The sequence below is a fragment of the Coregonus clupeaformis genome, chromosome 20 (genome assembly GCF_020615455.1).
Source record: "Coregonus clupeaformis isolate EN_2021a chromosome 20, ASM2061545v1, whole genome shotgun sequence".
In the NCBI taxonomy this organism is placed as follows: Eukaryota; Metazoa; Chordata; class Actinopteri; order Salmoniformes; family Salmonidae; genus Coregonus; species Coregonus clupeaformis.
In genome coordinates, this window is record NC_059211.1 from 27,837,250 (window position 1) to 27,856,920 (window position 19,671).

Below are 19,671 nucleotides of genomic sequence, written 5' to 3' on the forward strand. Positions count from 1 at the left end.
ATCGGCTGGACGTGCCAGGTCTCGACGGGCTCCCCGGACAGGACTAATTGGGGCTGATTGGGAGCTGGTGAGTAATTAGCCATTTCCAAATTAAGAATAACCTTTTGGATCAGGTGTCACGCCAACAGGGGGAACTTCGAGAGGTATTGTTGCTGCCCCGACGGTACGTAGGGACTGTTGGGGCGCACCTGGGAATGGAGAAGACGCGGGAACGGGTCTGGACCTCCGTTTTTCACCCGCAGACGGATGGGCTAGTCGAGCGCTTTAACAAAACGCTCAAACAGATGCTGCGGAAGGTCATCAAGCAGGACGGGAAGCACTGGGACCAGCTGCTACCCCACCTAATGTTCTCAATCCGAGAAGTACCCCAATCCTCCACTGGGTTTTCCCTGTTTGAACTCCTCTACGGGAGGAGGCCACGTGGCCTACTGGACCTCGCCAAGGAGATGTGGGAAGCCCAACCGACCCCCTTACGCAGCGTGGTAGAGCACGTGGAGACGATGCGGGAGCAGATGACTGCCATATGGCCAGTCGTGAGGGAACATATGGAGAAGGCCCAACGCGCCCAAGCCCAGGTCTACAATCGGGGAGCCCAGCCCCGAGAATTCCAGGTGGGAGACAGGGTGTTGGTGTTGATCCCCACGGCCGAAAGTAAGTTCCTGGCAACACGTGAACCTGTTGAAGAGGTGGCACGAGAGGACAGCCTTGGCCGTGTTATGGTCGGGACCCCGGATGCCAACGGTACCAGTGGTGGTCCCGAGCAGTGAGGACCTCGACCCGGCCCAGAAGCAAGAGCTCCGGGAGCTGGTCGATCGGAACACGGCGTTGTTCTCTGAGAAGCCGGGTCGCACGACCCTCATTGAACACCACATCCGTACCCGGCCCGGGGAAACAGTAAGAAAGAGGCCGTATCGAATTCCGGAGGCCCAACGGAAGGCTGTGAAACAAGAAGTGGAGGCTATGCTGAGGATAGGGGTCATTGAAGAGTCCCACAGTGCATGGTGCAGCCCCATCGTGTTGGTGCCCAAACCGGACGGTAGCCTCCGCTTCTGTAATGATTTCCGGCGTGTGAACGACATAAGCGTATTCGACGCCTACCCCATGCCGAGGGTGGACGAGCTAATCGACCGATTGGGAAAGGCCCGGTACATCAGCACCCTTGACCTGACTAAAGGATATTGGCAGGTACCATTGGCAGCCTCCTCCCGGGAGAGAACAGCGATCTCAACACCAGACCAGTACTGGGTGCTCCCGTTCGGTCTCCACGGAGGAGCCCCGCCCACATTCCAGCGACTGATAAACAGAGTGCTTCGACCCCACCAGCAGTACACAGCGGCCTATCTGGATGATATCATCATCCACAGCCAAGGTTGGGAGGAGCACCTGACGCGCCTCCAGGCGGTGCTGGACGCGCTCAGACAAGCCGGGTTGACCGCAAACCCCAAGAAATGCAAGCTAGTGTTCGAGGAGTTGGAGTACCTGGGGTATTTGATTGGACGGGGGAACGTCAAGCCCCAGGAGAGGAAGGTTCACGCGGTACGTTCAATGCACCAAGAAACAGGTCAAGTTCTTCCTGGGACCGGCAGGATACTATAGCCAGTTTATCCCCAACTTTGTGGCTATAGCTTCCCTCCTCACCGATCTAACCAGGGCCCGCCTCCTGAAAACAGTGAAATGGATGGACGAGACAGAAGCGGCGTTCAGCCGTCTGAAGGAAGCGCTGTGCTCCCATCCGATTCTCGTAACGCCCGATTTCCAGGTGCCGATGGTGGTCCAGACGGATGCATGTGATACGGGACTAGGGGCCGTTCTGTCCCAGATACACGATGGGGAGGAGCACCCCATCATGTACATCAGCCGAAAGCTGATACAGAGAGAAAAAAAATACAAAATTGTTGAGAAAGAGTGTCTGGCGGTGAAGTGAGCTAAGGGGGGGGGGACTCGTCGAGGCCTGGTAACAGATGGAGTATACATCACGAGGCGGTGTCTCCATCTGCTGGACGTGCCAGGTCTCGACGGGCTCCCAGGACAGGACTAATTGGGGCTGATTGGGAGCTGGTGAGTAATTAAGGGCGGATTGCTCACCAGCTGTGCAAGGCTCATAAAGCTGCCAGAAGGGCAGCACATGGGAGAGGACTGGGGGAAGTAAGGTAACGTCCGTGTAGTTGGAGACGGTATCATGAAGAGGGTCTCATGGGGGAGAACTAACCTTTTCTTTTGATTATTTTATTAATAAACACCCTTGAAACTGAGCTACTCATACTCTGTTCGTGTCTGATCTGTGTAAACGTCTTGACCCAACCCCCTGATCTGCCACACAGGTTAAGTCTCATTTATCCCCAATTAGTTCTAAATGAGCAAATGTAAAAAGGTCATGAACAGTCACAATCATGTTTTTCATGAAATTGGATGATATTCTAAGGAAACCAGATCAAAGTATGATGACCAAAGTATGAAAAATTACTGTAGATTCTACATTGATCAAGTTTGATCATAAAGTTACTGGTCCCCTACCCCATGTCAAACACTTGGATTCATTATTAAGTGAACAAGGTGACATCACCTTAACTCTAATTTTAATACACCAATGGTAACATGATATTCTCTTACCTAATTTAAATAAGTACCACCTTGTAACCAACATCGGAGAAGGCGTATTTGCAGAGGGGCGTGGTATACAGTAGCTAGGTAGCTACTCTACTGGTGCCAACATTTCACTGTATGGTGCCATTTTTTTGGGGGTATGATATTTGTGGGTCTGTAACTTTCTCACTCATCATTATTTACGATTCATTCAGGATTATCCGTAATCATGGTAGTAGCATCCACATTGATGTAGAAGGGTTTAGAAACATTATATTCTTACTTACAATAAAAGTGACACAATACATGATTTGACCATTAATTTCCATTGGGCACTAAATAATCTGAAACACAACCAAAACAAAAACAGTAAATGCATCCAACAAATTTGTAGAGTCACAAGCTTGATGTAGTCATTGTGTGCTATGAATATGGGACCAAATACTTAACTTTTTACTACTTTAATACACATAAGTGAATTTGTCCCAATACTTTTGATGCCCTAAAATGGGGGGACTATGAACAAAAACGTCTGTCATTTCTAAACGGTTCACCCGATATGGATGACAATACCCTCAATTTAAAGCTGACCGTCTTCACTTTAACTTACATTTTAGTCATTTAGCAGACGCTCTTATCCAGAGCGACTTACAGTTAGTGAGTGTATACATTTTTCATACTGGCCCGCCGTGGAAAACGAACCCACAACCCTGGCGTTGCAAGCGCCATGCTCTACCAACTGAGCTACAGGGGACTTCATTGTCATTGTTTGATTTCAAATCCAAACTCTTGGAATATAGAGCCAAAAGAGGAAGAAATGCTTCACTGTCCCAATAATTAATTACGGAGGGCACTGTTGATGCAATTTCAATGTTGTTTGAGTTGCTTTTAGTATCACCAAATTAGCTTGAGAGGATTTTACTGCAACACTGCTCACTGCATCCAAGTTGCTTGACATAGGTGTTTCAAAGAGCTGTCAGTCAAGGCGAGCTCATGAATACAAGCTCCCCGCCCACTCAACCTGTTTCAAACTTCCTGGTAGTTACCCATGAGAGAACTTTTCAGAATGACTATTCAGGACCTTTAAAATAAATAAAAATATAAATACAGACCTTTAAGATAGAAGTATATAACTTCAGAATGTTCCTGAAAACTTCCCCCAATCCAATCGTACCTAGGCTAGTCAATGCTCTGGCATGCAGGCACGCACACACTCACACACACGGATTCCCGCAGGCACACACACACACACACACACACACACGGATGATCGCAGTTAGGCACGCACGCACACGCACACTCAAACACACACACACTTGGCAGGAGTTGAAACAGTACTTACAGCATCTTTTGGCGGCCTCCACACACAGTTCCTCAGCGGTGAAGCTGTCTTTGAGGAACTCCAGCTGGTGAGTATCTGGTAGGTAGAAATGGATCTCCAGACCTCTCATGGGCACAGTGACGGGGCCCTCGGCCCTCCTCGACTTCCTCATCTTCCCACACAGTTGCCTGCCCAGCTCCATCACCCCCAGACTTGGCATCCAGACTCTGGAAGGAGAGGGAGAGGGATGGTGAGTGGGAGTGGGAGTGGGTAAGTGTGTCAGGAGTGGGTAATGTATTGATCCAGAGGTGAGCTCACTGTAGCAGTAATGCAGAGTTCTGCATACCCTGATGACTCATTTTCCAACATAGGTTACCCGCAACACACACACACACACACACCCCTACTGAGGCGACGTCATTCACAACACACACACCTACTGAGATGATCTCACCAAAGCGAACACAGTGAACACACACCTATTGAGACATCATTCACATACCGTCTGAGATCAACTAAACAAACACACACACCAAGGCAACGCCATTAACATAACACACACACCCACTGAATTGATGTCATCAAGAACAACCACAGATTAGAATTACTCTTGCCATGTTATTTCTAAGAGCACAACACTCTCTGTGGTCCCGTGACGTGGAGATCCAAGGACAAGAGAGTTGACTGAGGATACACAGTCCCCTTCACCCAACTCTCCTACTAGAGGAAGAGAGGAGGAGGAAGGGATGAAGGGATGAGAGGAAGAGAGGGAGGAGAGGTAATTCTCCTCTGCATGCAAATCCTCCCATTAGTTCTCCCAGCAGCTTTTCTGCTTCCTCAAGAGCGGCGCAGGCGCCCCAGTGGCTAGGACACAGTTTGTTTCATTACATCCCTTATCAGCCTATCACCCGTGGCGGCGGAGCTCTGATCTACTGACTGCTGATGGGATCAGCGGGGTCACAATACACACACACACAAGCCTATCTTAATCACACACACATACACACTAGGTCTTCACGGGTCCACCCGAACCCGAATACCCGAGACACGACCCGGACCAAAATTCAAATTGATTATGCTCGGGTCCGTTAGGGTCCGTGTCCAACTTTTTGGACCCGAGAAGACCTCTAACACACACACACCATCAGGGGCAGAGTGTCCTCAGTCCCTGTTGAAGTCTAAACAGCCTGTTAGAACCTTCCTCCACACACCATCAGGGGCAGAGTGTCCTCAGTCCTGCTGAAGTCTAAACAGCCTGTTAGAACCTTCCTCCACACACACCATCAGGGGCAGAGTGTCCTCAGTCCTGCTGAAGTCTAAACAGCCTGTTAGAACCTTCCTCCACACACACCATCAGGGGCAGAGTGTCCTCAGTCTCTGCTGAAGTCTAAACAGCCTGTTAGAACCTTCCTCCACACACACCATCAGGGGCAGAGTGTCCTCAGTCCCTGCTGAAGTCTAAACAGCCTGTTAGAACCTTCCTCCACACACACCATCAGGGGCAGAGTGTCCTCAGTCCTGCTGAAGTCTAAACAGCCTGCTAGAACCTTCCTCCACACACACCATCAGGGGCAGAGTGTCCTCAGTCCCTGCTGAAGTCTAAACAGCCTGTTAGAACCTTCCTCCACACACACACTATTCACTAAGCTACATTACTAAAAGATGGGTAACAGTGCAGCAGCAGTGGAGATGGATTGCTGTGATGAACAGATGCCTGCAGGTCATCTGGACACATTGAAGGATGGCTGAAGACGGCACAGTAGAACTGGGCATACGTGGTACTACCAAATGCTACGTTGGACAACACATTCCTGTATTTTATAGTCAACTAGGCCTATAGCCTTCTAATGCTTATCATTAGTTCATCCTCATCCAAACATTCTGGATCAGCAATAACTGAATTACTTGCCTTTATGTTACACTGCCAAAAAAGCCACCTCAGAGTTAGGCTACTATTACTGTACTATCCTACAACACATTTTGAAAGTTTGGTAGAGTCATATAAAACGCCCGTTCTCAAGAACATTGTGCCTGTCCGTTTCTACAGTGACTCTGACTCAGTAACAGTGCTGTTTAAACTCCCCTTGGTTTCTCTATCTCGCTCTAGATTGTCAGTACTGCATGTCTTCTTTGCTTTCGTGCCACGGTTGTGTCAGGGTCGATTGTAAGTTAAACTTATGAATCCCTTCATGGGTAGTGTGATGTATAAGACTTTGTACTGGCTGTCATCAGCTGCTGTTAAAATGTATGCTCCTTTTGATTTCTTCCTTCCTTTTTGCCAGAATATAACAGGACATAATAAGGACTACATGAAATATGTCTCTCTGCCGATAGGCAGCGGGCATGTAATGGACATAAAGACTGGATGGATGAAGACATGCGATATTTATAGAAGGTATTTTTCTCCAAAAAATGGTCTACTTTTTCAAACAATTGGATCCAATGAACTGACTGTTTTCCATGTTATTTGGTTAGTTATCTCTTAAAAAGCACCCTCATAGACATGCAATAGACCTACGGGGCTTTGAATGTGTGAGTGAAGGGTGGCAGTATTGAATGTTGTTATCATAGGACTGCCCATATTTCCCTCTGGCCTATGCCAATTGGCGGCCAAAGGTTTGCCTTAGGACGCAAAGGTGCGCCATGAGTCAGGGAGATGGTCTTAGTGACAACAGACCTCCTAGATAATGGGGGAGGTTTTAGTGGGTGGAGTATTAGGACAATTGGAGGTTTACACCATTGCAGCTACAGTATGCTTAACAGTGCAAATATTATGGTACAGCTACACTATATGTACAGTCGTGGTCAAAAGTTTTGAGAATGACACAAATATTAATTTTCACAAAGTCTGCTGCCTCAGTTTTTATGATGGCAATTTGCATATACTCCAGAATGTTATGAAGAGTGATCACATGAATTGCAATTAATTGCAAAGTCCCTCTTTGCCATGGAAATGAACTTAATCCCCAAAAAACATTTCCACTGCATTTCAGCCCTGCCACAAAAGGACCAGCTGACATCATGTCAGTGATTCTCTCGTTAACACAGGTGAGAGTGTTGATGAGGACAAGGCTGGAGATCACTCTGTCATGCTGATTGAGTTAGAATAACAGACTGGAAGCTTTAAAAGGAGGGTGGTGCTTGAAATCATTGTTCTTCCTCTGTTAACCATGGTTACCTGCAAGGAAACACATGCCGTCATCATTGCTTTGCACAAAAAGGTTCTTCACAGGCAAGGATATTGCTGCTAGTAAGATTGCACCTAAATCAACCATTTATCGGATCATCAAGAACTTCAAGGAGAGAGGTTCAATTGTTATGAAGAAGGCTTCAGGGCGCCCAAGAAAGTCCAGTAAGCGCCAGGACCGTCTCCTAAAGTTGATTCAGCTGCGGGATCGGGGCACCACCAGTGCAGAGCTTGCTCAGGAATGGCAGCAGGCAGGTGTGAGTGCATCTGCACGCACAGTGAGGCGAAGACTTTTGGAGGATGGCCTGGTGTCAAGAAGGGCAGCGAGGAAGCCACTTCTCTCTAGGAAAAACATCAGGGACAGACTGATATTCTGCAAAATGCTTGTAATTATACTTCAGTATATCATAGTAACATCTGACAAAAATATCTAAAAATACTGAAGCAGCAAACTTTGTGAAGACCAATACTTGTGTCATTCTCAAAACTTTTGACCACGACTGTACACTTAATCATCAAATTTTGTGAGTTTTTTTATAGGGCAGGGCAGCTCTAACCTATATCTCCAATCTCATCTAATTGATTGGACTCCAGGTTAGCTGACTCCTGACTCCAATTAGCTTTGGAGAAGTCATTAGCCTAGGGGTTCACATACTTTTTCCAACCTACACTGTGAATGTTTAAATGATGTATTCAATAAAGACATTAAAAAACACAATAATTTGTGTGTTATTAGTTTAAGCAGACTGTGTTCGTCTATTGTTGTGACTTAGATGAAATTCAGATACAATTTTATGAAATCCGGGTCATTTCAAAGGGTTCACATACTTTTTCTTGCCACTGTATATTTTTCTTCACTAATGTTTCTTGAATCGTCAACATAGAAATGCTACCAAAAAGAATTAACAGAAACTCCTTACAAATGACGGAGTCATCCATGATTCACCAAATTATATTTTGAAAGAGGAAGCAAAATATTTTATGCATTTGTTTTCTTTTCAGTCTCCTTCATCTCCACTGAATAATGTTAACTGTAAGGATTTATTTCCTAATAATAATCATGTAAAATTAACTAATGTACTGAAAGACCTGTGTGAAGGCCAACTTACAGAGGAGGAACTTCTTCAGGCAATTAAATCCTTTCAGTCTGGTAAAACCCCAGGGCTTGATGGTATACCAGTAGAGGTATATTTTTTTACAATTTACATTTTAGTCATTTAGCAGACGCTCTTATCCAGAGCGACTTACAGTTAGTGAGTGCATACATTTTCATACTTTCATATATCAGAGCTTTTGTTATGTACTCAAAGATCCATTATTAGCATGTCTTAACTACACCTATAAAAATAGTAGACTTTCAGGTACTCAACAAGAAGGTCTGATTTCATTACTACTGAAACAGGACACAGGTGGCAAGTATGAAGATCCAGTCCATTTAAAAAAATGGAGGCCTCATACACTTCAATGTTGTGATGCAGAAATCCGGGCGAAATGCATAGCACATAGAATAAAAAAGGTTTTCCCAGATATTGTTCATCCTGATCAGACAGGTTTTTCACATGGACGATATATTGGAGATAATATACGACAATTACTTGAAACAATTTAACATTATGGAACATCTTAGATACCACGCCTGGTCTTCATAGCAGATTTTGAAAAGGCGTTTGATAAAGTACGACTAGAAGTTATATATAAATGCCTGGACTACTTTAATTTCGTTGAATCTCTTATACAATGGGTTAAAGTTATGTACATCATACCCAGGTGTAAAATAGTAAATAATGGTTACTTATCAGAACATATTGAGCTGTTAAGAGGAGTAAAACAAGGCTGTCCGTTGTCTCCATATCTATTTATAATGGCCATCGAAATGCTAGCTATTAAATTCAGATCCAACAAGAACATCAAGGGGTTAGAAATCCAGGGGTTGAAAACAAAAGTGTCAATGTATGCCGATGACTCAAGTATTTTCTTAAGTCCGCAATCTGGATTCCTGCACGGTCTCATCTTGATCGATTTTCTAGCCTCTCCGGACTACAACCCAATTATGGAAAGTCTACCATATTATGTATTGGATCGTTAAAAGACAATGTTTACACTACCTTGTAGTTTACCAATAAAATGTGTGGATGGTGAAGTAGACATACTTGGTATTCATATAAAAAAATATATATTAATTAACTTACCACAACCAATTTCAATAGAAAGTTTGCAAAAATAGACAAGCTCATGCAACCAAGGCGAGGTAAATCCTTGTCTATTTATGGAAAAATCACATTGATTAACTCTTTGGTCCTATCACAGTTTACTTACTTACTAATGGTGCTGCCTACTCCAGACGACTCGTTTTTAAAAATATCTGAGCAAAAAATATTTCACTTTATTTGGAACGCTAAGCCAGACAAAATTAAACATGCCTATTTATATAATGAATCGAATATGAGTTTATTAAAGCATTAAACCTCTCACTAAAAGCTTCACTCATACATAAGTTATACGTCAACCCGAATTGGTTCTCCAGTAGATCATTAATAAAGGCTAATCCTTTGTTCAAAAATGCCCTTTTTGCCTTCATACAGATTACAACTTCTAATTTCCGACTAATTGAAAATGAAACTTTAAAGTATCGCCCTTTCTTAAACAAGCCATACAAAGCTGGTTACAATTAAAATGTTATCCTGCAGAAAAGATAGAACACATATTACAACAACTATTATGGTTAAACTCAAATATACTGATTGATTAAAAAAACATTCTTTATGGATTTTTGTTTTTTTTATGGTATTATATTTATAAATTATATTATTAATAGAAATGGTGGAGTTATGTCACATATGCAGCTATCGAAAATATATGGGAATGTCTGCTCAATCTAAAGTTACAACCAACTGATTGCAGCATTACCGCAAAAATGGAGGAGGCAAGTGGAAGAGGGAGAAGGTAGGGAACTTGTTTGCCTGCCATATATTAAAGATAGAAATTGGCTGAAAAGGATTGGCATAAATAGAAAAATATACCAGTTTCATTTGAGGACAAAAATGTTGACAGCTGCACCATACTGCAAGATAAATGGGAAGAGATTTCCGATGTACCGATTCCATGTCACATGGTATATGAATTGATACAAAAAACAACACTTGATTCAACACTGAGTTTTTCAATTTAAATTATTATACAAAATACTTGCCACCAACAGAATGCTATATACAGTTTATGGGGCATACAACAATCTCACCTCAACAATCTAGATTTTGCTGCGAAGAGACAGAATCACCAGATCATTTATTCTGGTATTGCCACCAACAGAATGAAATTCTTGCCACCAACAGAATGCTATATATATGGGGCATACAACAATCTCAGCTCTGTAGAGACAGATTTATTCTGGTATTGCCTCTATGTAGCTTGTTTCTGGTCACAGGTTCAGGAATGGTTAAAAAATCACAACATTCACTTAAAATTAACCTTACTAATAGCAGTGTTGGGCCGATTTTTGGAAATCCATAGGCAATCAATCAATAATATAATAATACTAGTAGGAAAGGTTTTCATCTTTAGCTCACAATCTGTGGATACTCTGCGATTAGAAAGGTTCAAAATTCATGTAAAACATCACAGCACAATTGACAAATATATGGCACATGGAAAACAAACGATGGTGGTCTATGGTGATAGGTGGGATGGGCTGAGAGTAACTGAGGTGTGGGATTAAAGAGCTCATGTTTGGTAATGTATTATTGTTATGTGATTGCTATACAGTACCAGTCAAAAGTACTCATTCAAGGGTTTTCTTTATTTTTACTATTTTCTACATTGTAGAATAATAGTGAAGACATCAAAACTAGGAAAGAACACATATGGAATCATGTAGTAACCAAACAAGTGTTAAACAAATCAAAATATATTTTATATTTGAGATTCTTCAAAGTAGCCACCCTTTGCCTTGATGACAGCTTTGCACACTCTTGGCATTCTCTCAACCAGCTTCACCTGGAATGCTTTTCCAACAGTCTTGAAGGAGTTCCCACATATGCTGAGCACTTGTTGGCTGCTTTTCCTTCACTCTGCGGTTCAACTCATCCCAAACCATCTCAATTGGGTTGAGGTCAGGTGATTGTGGAGGCCAGGTCATCTGATGCAGCACTCCATCACTCTCCTTCTTGGTCAAATAGCCCTTACACTGCCTGGAGGTGTGTTGGGTCATTGTCCTGTTGAAAAACAAATGATAGTCCCACTAAGCGCAAACCAGATGGGATGGCGTATCGCTGCAGAATGCTGTGGTAGCCATGCTGGTTAAGTGTGCCTTGAATTCTAAATAAATCACAGACTCAGTGTAGCTCAGTTGGTAGAGCATGACGTTTGCAACGCCAGGGTTGTGGGTTCGTTTCCCACGGGGGACCAGTATGAAAAAAAAATGTTTTATGCACTCACTAACTGTAAGTCGCTCTGGATAAGAGCGTCTGCTAAATGACTAAAATGTAAAATGTAAAAAATGATTCCATATGTGTTATTTCATAGTTTTGATGTCTTCACTATTATTCTACAATGTAGTAGGTGTGTCCAAACTTTTGACTGGTACTGTATGTCAGCCTTCCGCATCTGCGGTGGAAGGTGGCCGAGCTACAGCGGTGTTTGTCAGACCATGAGACATCCCGAAAAATTGGTCTTGTCATGAAAACGTATTTAGCGTCAGTTAGGTTGTGTGGACGTTATTCATTGTCAATGAAGCAGTCTGTAACGCTGCGTTTGGGATGCCGCACTAGGCTGCGGTGCATTCTGTGTATAGTATGTGTTCAACATTTGCAACTTGTGCGTTGCTTTACCGTGCAGTGGTCCAAACGGAAGTTCATAAACAGTCAAGCCAGTTAGCTAGCTATCTAACTATAACAAACAAAAATACAAACGCAACATGCCCTCCCAGGCCCACCTAAGGCTGCGCCCCTGCCCAGTCATGTAAAATCCATAGATTAGGGCCTAATTAATTTATTTCAATGGACTGATTTCCTTATATGAACTGTAACTCAGTAAAATAATTTCATTTGTTGAATGTTTCATTTATGTTTGTGTTCAGTATACAAAGCTAACCACTTTGCTAGATAGATTAGCTAAGAAATTGACAGCATCTAGCTTCCACTTTCCAGCTAATTATTTCACATTCAACTGACCAGATAATCTAGAGGCTAGGTCTCTTTTTAAGGGGAGGCCTATAATAAAAACAGTTATAAAACACACATAGTTCTACAATTATTCTGCAAGACACCAGTACCCAACATTTTCTGAAGGTGCATGGTGCTGTGGTGCTGCATGGAGATCACAAACCCTTCAACTGGGCAGCAGTGTCACAATGGAGGGAATAGCCTATACGGAGACTACCTAAGACCACTGCAACAGAGTTATTGTAAAGTGTGGGAATAAGCTTATGCCAGACTTAGCCTACGTTTAACCTCTCCCTTGTTCATTTCAAAGTCCATATCTTCATGACCTGATTCATATAAATCATGTCAAATTATTTTAAATTCATATTAACCCCTCCTACAGAATATGCTTTGGCAAGATGTTGAGTGATTAAATAAATGTCAGAATATTCTATAAAAAAATATTTTGAGTGGCAAAGACTCCAATGGTCATACTTAATTCATAGATTCACCAAACATATATTATTATTCTGTGTTTCATTATTCCTGGTATATACTACTGGTTATGATTGCAGACAGAGCCCAGAGAATGGGATGGTGCAATATTGAATTAGTCATATTTTGATGAGGTGCATGCATGGGGATGTCCACATCACCCAGAGATATGCCCATGCTGTAGAGATACACTTAGCGTGCAGGATACCTCTTTCGGTTTCCCTGACTTCTGTTTTTTTATACTGTGTTATGCTTGTTCGTGTAGCACTCCTCACAGGCCGTTTGGTGTACGTTTTTTTTGTTGGTGAGATGAAACTGCCAAAACTCTGAAAGGTATTATTGTATGTTACGTGTGACGTATTTTTCTTTCTCCCCATTTTCCTTTGTAGTGCGTTTGTGTGTTCTGGCCACTGATTGAACAGCAGCTGTTGGTTTTGCCTCGGCCTGCGGTTGGAGAGGTGGTGGATGCGCTGAGTACCCCGTATAGGCCCGACGATGAGGTCGAGTATAAGGCCCCGGCCACCTTGCCTCGATTTGACCCTCTCTCTCCTATGCCTACGGCTGTACATTTGCAGGTGGAGGCAGAAGAGAGAGCACAAATCCGAAAGGATGATTTACATCTCAAATTGGAGATTCGCCAACTGGAGTTGGAAGCAGATGTTAAGATAAGGCAGATGGACTTCGAAATGCGCAAATTGGAATTAGAGACAGAGATGGTGAGGCTGGCCGCTGTCCCTGCCGTTTCCAATAGTGAGTTTTCCACCCCAGGATCTGCCTCTACATTTGACATTAGCCGGCATATTGCTTTAGTTCCACAATTCCGTGAGTCTGAGGTTGACTAAAACTTTTGTGCATTCGAACGCATAGCAGTGGCTTTGAATTGGCCTAGGGATGTGTGGCCGCTGTTACTGCAGTGCAAATTGTCCGGTAAAGCGCAGGAGGTGATGGGTACTCTCTCTCTCGCTGATAGTCTTAATTACGACATTATTAAGGCTACTGTGCTCCGTGGGTATGAGCTTGTGCCGGAGGCATTTAGACAAAAGTTTAGAAAGCACTCCAAATCCTCTATATAAACTTTTGTCGAATTCGCTAGAGAGAAGGAGTCTCTCTTTGACAAATGGTGCTCAGCGAGTAAAATCAATGACTTTGAAGGTCTTCGTGAATTAATGTTATTGGAAGACTTTAAAAACAGCCTCCCAGAGCGGTTGGTTGTATACATTAATGAACAGAAAGTGTTAAAGTTATCTGAAGCCGCGGTGCTGGCAGATGAATTTGTGTTAACACATAAAACAGTGTTTCCCACACCCCGTAGTGAGAATAGACCGGTTGTATCTTCTCCTGTCTACAATTCCCACCGTTACTCAGGAAGTACACGGCTGAATCCAAAGGAGGAACGCGCCTGTTTTTACTGTCATAAAGTCGGACATGTAATTTCGGGATGTATGTCTCTAAAATGCAAGTCACCACCTTCAACCCCTAAACCCCATAAAAGTGTGGGTTTGATTAAGTTAAACTCTAAGAGCTCTGTAAAGGAGAGTCCTGGGGTTGTACTAAGTCGTCCCGATCCCACATACGACCCGTTCATATTTAAAGGCTTTGTTTCACTGACAGGTGATTCTGGAGAACAAAAGCCAGTTTTGATATTGAGAGATACTGGTGCGGCTCAGTCTGTAATTCTCTCAAGTGTTCTGCCCTGGTCAGAGGAGTCTTATTGTGGCTCTAGTGTATTATTAAGGGGGATCGAAATGGGTTGTGTGCCTGTTCCGTTACATACTGTCCATTTGACTTCTGATCTAGTGAGGTGGATGTTTCAGAATGGGTGTACAGTCCGAGCTTCCCGTAAATGGGGTTGCTCTAATCATGGGTAACGATCTAGCAGGAGGCAAAGTTGTGCCTGTGTTAGAAGTGCTGGACAAGCCTGATGCTCAGTCAAGTGCTGATGTTTTGGCCACTACGTTTCCCGAAGCATTTCCAGCGTGTGCCATTACGCGTGCGCAGTCGCGTCGCTTAGGTACCATGGTAGACTTAGCTGACTCTGTGCTTAGGTACCATGGTAGACTTAGCTGACTCTGTGCTTAGGTACCATGGTAGACTTAGCTGACTCTGTGCTTGCCCCTATGTTGAAGGGGGAAGATACCCAGTGTTCTACTCCTATGTTCCCAGTGAGTTCTGATCATGATGATGGAAATAAAGACAAGACAATGGCTTCCTCGGTGGACTGTTTAAGGTTGCCAGTTACGCGGGAGAAGCTAATAGCTGCCCAGAAAGAGGATGTGGGTTTGGCCAAATGTTTTTCCTCCATATCACCTTTGAGTGAGGCAAAAAGGAAAGGTGTGATGTATTTCCTCGAGAACGGTCTTTTGATGAGAAAATGGACTCCCCGGGCTGACCAAGAAAATGATTGGAGTTCCGTTTTCCAGATTGTAGTTCCTGCCACGTTTCAGATGAAGGTGTTGTCCCTAGCTCATGATATTCCTTGGTCTGGTCATCTAGGGGTGACTAAAACCTACGATCCAATCCTCCGTCATTTCTTCTGGCCGGGAATGAAACGGGATGTGGCTCGCTATTGCCGTACCTGTAGTATGTGCCAAGTGGTGGGGAAGCCTAACCAGGTCATTTCTCCGGCTCCTCTCTGCCCGATTCCGGTCATGGAAGAGCCATTTGAGAAAGTAATAATCGATTGTGTTGGTCCATTACCCAGGACTAAGTCGGGTAATCAATTCTTGTTAACAATAATGTGCACTGCTACAAGGTACCCAGAGGCGATTCCTATGCGTAAAATCACAAGTAAGGCAATTGTGAAGGCGCTGATTAAGTATTTCTCTACCTTTGGATTTCCAAAAATCGTACAGACGGATCAAGGCACTAATTTTACATCGAGATTGTTTGGAAGTGTGTTGAAGTCCTTGTCAGTGTCCCATCAGATATCTAGCGCTTACCACCCGGAGAGTCAGGGTGCGCTGGAACGTTGGCATCAGACGCTAAAAGCCATGTTGCGTAAATACTGTATGGACACAGAAAAAGATTGGGATGAGGGGGTGCCGTACGTGCTGTTTGCTATTCGGGAGACCGTACAAGAGTCTCTTGGGTTTAGCCCAGCTGAGCTAATCTTTGGTCACACAGTGAGAGGGCCTCTCAAGGTACTGAAAGAACAAATTATGGCTGATGATTCAGTTGGGTCCTCTACTAATGTACTAGACTATGTTAGTCAAGTCCGGGAGCGGTTGCATGACGCATGTGCTGTAGCCAGAGAAAATCTGTCTTCCACACAAAAGAAAATGAAACGTCATTTTGATGTAAACACTGTGTCTCGTTCTTTTCAACCAGGTGACCAAGTCTTGGTGTTGTTGCCGGTACCCGGCTCGTGTCTCTCTTCCAGTTTCTCTGGCCCATATGTGGTGGAGCGAAAACTCAGTGATACTGATTATGTTATCAAAACGCCAGACCGTTGACGCCCATTTCGGGTATGTCACATTAACATGATTAAAGCCTATCATGTTAGAGGTGGTATCGAATCTCCCATTACCAGTGAAAATCCTGTTGTATCCTCTGTTGCTTCTGTGAGCATGGTTACTCACCCAGGAGTCAGCATAAACGTTATTCCACTATCGAACAGGAGACTCTGGCGCTGATGTTTGCCCTACAATTCTTTGAGGTTTATGTTGGCTCCAGTGTGTTGCCTGTTTTGGTATACACAGACCACAACCCTTTAACTTTTTTGAGCCGCATGTATAACCACAACCAACGTCTTATGCGTTGGGCGTTGGTTATACAGGGTTATAATTTAGAAATTCAGCATATAAAGGGTGCAGAAAACGTGGTTGCGGATGCTCTGTCCCGTGCCTAGTTCAGAAAATAATAAAACGTGGCGTTGACAACTAGGGGGGATGTGTTGTAAGTATTTGGTATTATTTAAAAAAATTAAGATATGTATGTGTAAGATTCTTATCGTAAACCCCGTGGTTTACTCTTTTTGGGGGGTGTTACGTGTGACGTATTTTTCTTTCTCTCCATTTTCCTTTGTAGTGTGTTCTGGGCATTACAGGTGTGCTGAGTTGCGGCTGACGATGGTGGGCGTGGCTTCGGTCCGGAGTCCTGGCAGCTGTAGCTGATTGACGAGAGTATACCTGTTTGCCATGTGAGCTCGAAGAAGAGGGGAGAGGACACTTGTTATTTGGCTGTGTTAATTTATCTTTGTTTGTGTTCCAGCCTGTCCTCCACCCTACCTATGTCCTGGAGAAGGGAAAGGTAGATCTGCCCATGGGTGTACATTCACACGTAGATAACCCATTGTTTTACACACTAGGTTAGCCGGGCGGGTGTCACCCCTGTATTTTTGGTAAACAGGTAGGAAAGTGGGTTAGGGTTAGAGTGTGATAGGAAGGTTTAGGTGTGTTGAAGAGGAGGGACCTATTTTCCAAATATTCCCTTCTCTTACCTTCCCTGGTTTATTTGATTGATTTGTTGTTTCTTTATGGGTGTTGTTTACTTTGTTTAAGTACATTACTAAACGTCCCCCGAGGGCTAAGCTTGAGATCTGGTTGTTGTCTGGTTATTTTAGTTCATTACACCCCACATTTCTCCCACCTTCATCTAGTTTACCTTGTGTGCGCAGGCCCAGGCATTTACGTCTCCTCAGACGAACTACTCCCGAGGGGAGAACGTAACATTGTATGTCAGAATTGCAACACAAGATTTGTTCAACTCTAAAATGTGTGTCCATAATCGTTCACAGATGAAATGCCACGTTTCATGTTTCACGCATGGCTTTTCTTACAATCCTAACAATTTAGTATGGATTTTCTTACGAGCCTAATGATACGTAGGTTCAACCTTTTGGCAGCTATCTGGCTCCATAAACCCTCGCCTCCTTTCTCTTATATCGAGGCTGAGTTGAGTTTTGATGACTGGTCGCGGGATTTGCTAGCAACAACATTGAGTCACAATTAGTCGATTCTTGTAAAAATGCAAATTCTGAAAACACTTAGCTACATGTACCTATGTTTGTCCTGTACAAATGCGGTCCTTCCGCGGGGTGTTGAAATTAATTATTTTAATAAAAACGTTTTCCTCGCTGCTCATACTACGTAAACTGAGCTCCAATTGAGTCCGTGCTATTCGGGTTTCTTTGGATGTACCTTGCCGCGTTCAAGTGTTAGTCGGAACTAGGAAACTCAAATGTCCGACTTTCCAACTAGCTGTCGTTATACACGTGCAGTTATACATTGAAGTTTACATTTTAAGTGGTTACGGTGGGGGTTAAAGCTGCAACATGTAACTTTTTGAGCGACCCGTTATAGATTTGTCATTGTCATTTAAAGCAAGTCCAAGAAGCTGTAGATCTGTTCTATGTGCGCTATTTCTATGCTTTCAGTTCTTCAGTTTTTGCGTCTTTTACTTTCGGGTTTGTACTCCAGCTTCAAACAGCTGAAAATACAATATTTTTGGTTATTCAAAATATATTTTTATTTTACAGCGGCTTAGATGGTACGATTCTCTACACTGCTTGTTTTGTCACAAACTGAAATTAGGCGAGCTATTAAAATTGGTGGAAATGGTGGAGCGATGTCTGCATATTGCACATTTAAGATTAGGGTTAGGTAAGGGTTATGGTTAAGGTTAAGGTTAGGGCTATGGTTTAGGGTAGGGATCCCGGATAGCACGGACTCAATTTAATCTCCGTTTATGTTGTACGAGTAACGAGGAAAAAGTCGGTGGTTGTATTCGCTAAAAGTTTTTATTGGAAGTATGAATTTCAGCACCCCGCGGAAGGACCGCAGTTTTACAGGACAAACATAGGTACAGGTAAGCTTTTTCAGAACTGACATTTTTACAAGAATCGACTTATGGTAACTCAATACTGTTGCTAGCAAATCCCGCGACCAGTCATCAAAACTCAAACCCCGCTTCGATACAAGAGAACGGATTTGAGGGTTCCTCAGCTATGAGATCCCGTGCATTAGTAATAGCCCGCAATAAGCAGGTGTGCATCTAATAACGATTCTAGTTAAAAGAATATCAGCGGAATGATGGCTGGTATTTTACTCAATATCTATTAAAACAGAATATATATGGTTTTTACTCACCTAACCGCTAGCAAGCTAGCCAGATGGCAAGTTTACTTCCGTATCGTTTTGTTCATAGATCCAGAATATAATTCTCCTTTGTGAAACTATAAAGACTGACTTGATCTTGACAAGAAAAGATCCGTAGGCATGTCAATATTCCAAACGAATTTGTTTTTGCCCAACGAGTTTCTTTCCCTTCTGGTCGAGAGCACATACACAATCTGTCTAGCTAACCCTTCCTGTCAAGAAACGTCCCTATTCCCGAAAATAGTGCATCAACCTCAGCTTCACGCATTATGATTGGTGCATTGCTCCTTCAGTCAAGTGATCCTCTAACCCACAGACACTGTTATTTATGTTGTTAACCCTAGACTGGAGGGAGCAGTAAACTGAAGGAAATCACATCCATTGTTGTGCGTATGTGCGTGCCCATATTAGTCGTGTTTGGAGATAATAAAACCATTCCTCATCTTTTATGGGTCTTAAAATCCACACAAAAGGGTGTGTGAAAAAAATGCTTAATGTCAACATTTCTGTTGGCATGTAGGCTTTTGGGAGTTCTTTGCATAGTAATTTTCTATGTATATTACTCATGTAATACGCCATGCACAGTACACAGTACCCTGCCCTGAACCTTAGACACTGTCACTAGCCGGTTACCACCCGGTACTCTGCCCTGCACCTTAGAGACTGCTGCCCGATGTACATTGTCGTTGAACACTGGTCACTTTAATAATGTTTACATACTGTTTTACCCACTTTATATGTATACACTGTATTCTAGTCACGGCTCATCTTATATAACTACTGCTGTACATACATTTTCTATTCATATACTGTCCATACTGTCTATACACCATTTACATACATATATTTAAG

General features: G+C 43.3%; 1 protein-coding gene across 1 annotated transcript in view; it reads right to left on the bottom strand.

Annotated features, from left to right (window-relative positions):
- The window catches only part of jak1 (Janus kinase 1), an 86,748-nt gene extending 67,661 nt beyond the window's left edge, over nt 1-19,087 (bottom strand). Inside the window, exons 1-2 of the mRNA XM_045205453.1 lie at nt 18,811-19,087; nt 3,926-4,131 (exon numbers count right to left, since the gene is read on the bottom strand). Of these exons, the coding sequence (XP_045061388.1) occupies nt 3,926-4,124 (199 nt within the window). The 5' untranslated portion in view covers nt 4,125-4,131; nt 18,811-19,087. The remainder of the gene's footprint in view (nt 1-3,925; nt 4,132-18,810) is intronic.
- Between the last annotated feature and the right edge of the window lie 584 nt (nt 19,088-19,671).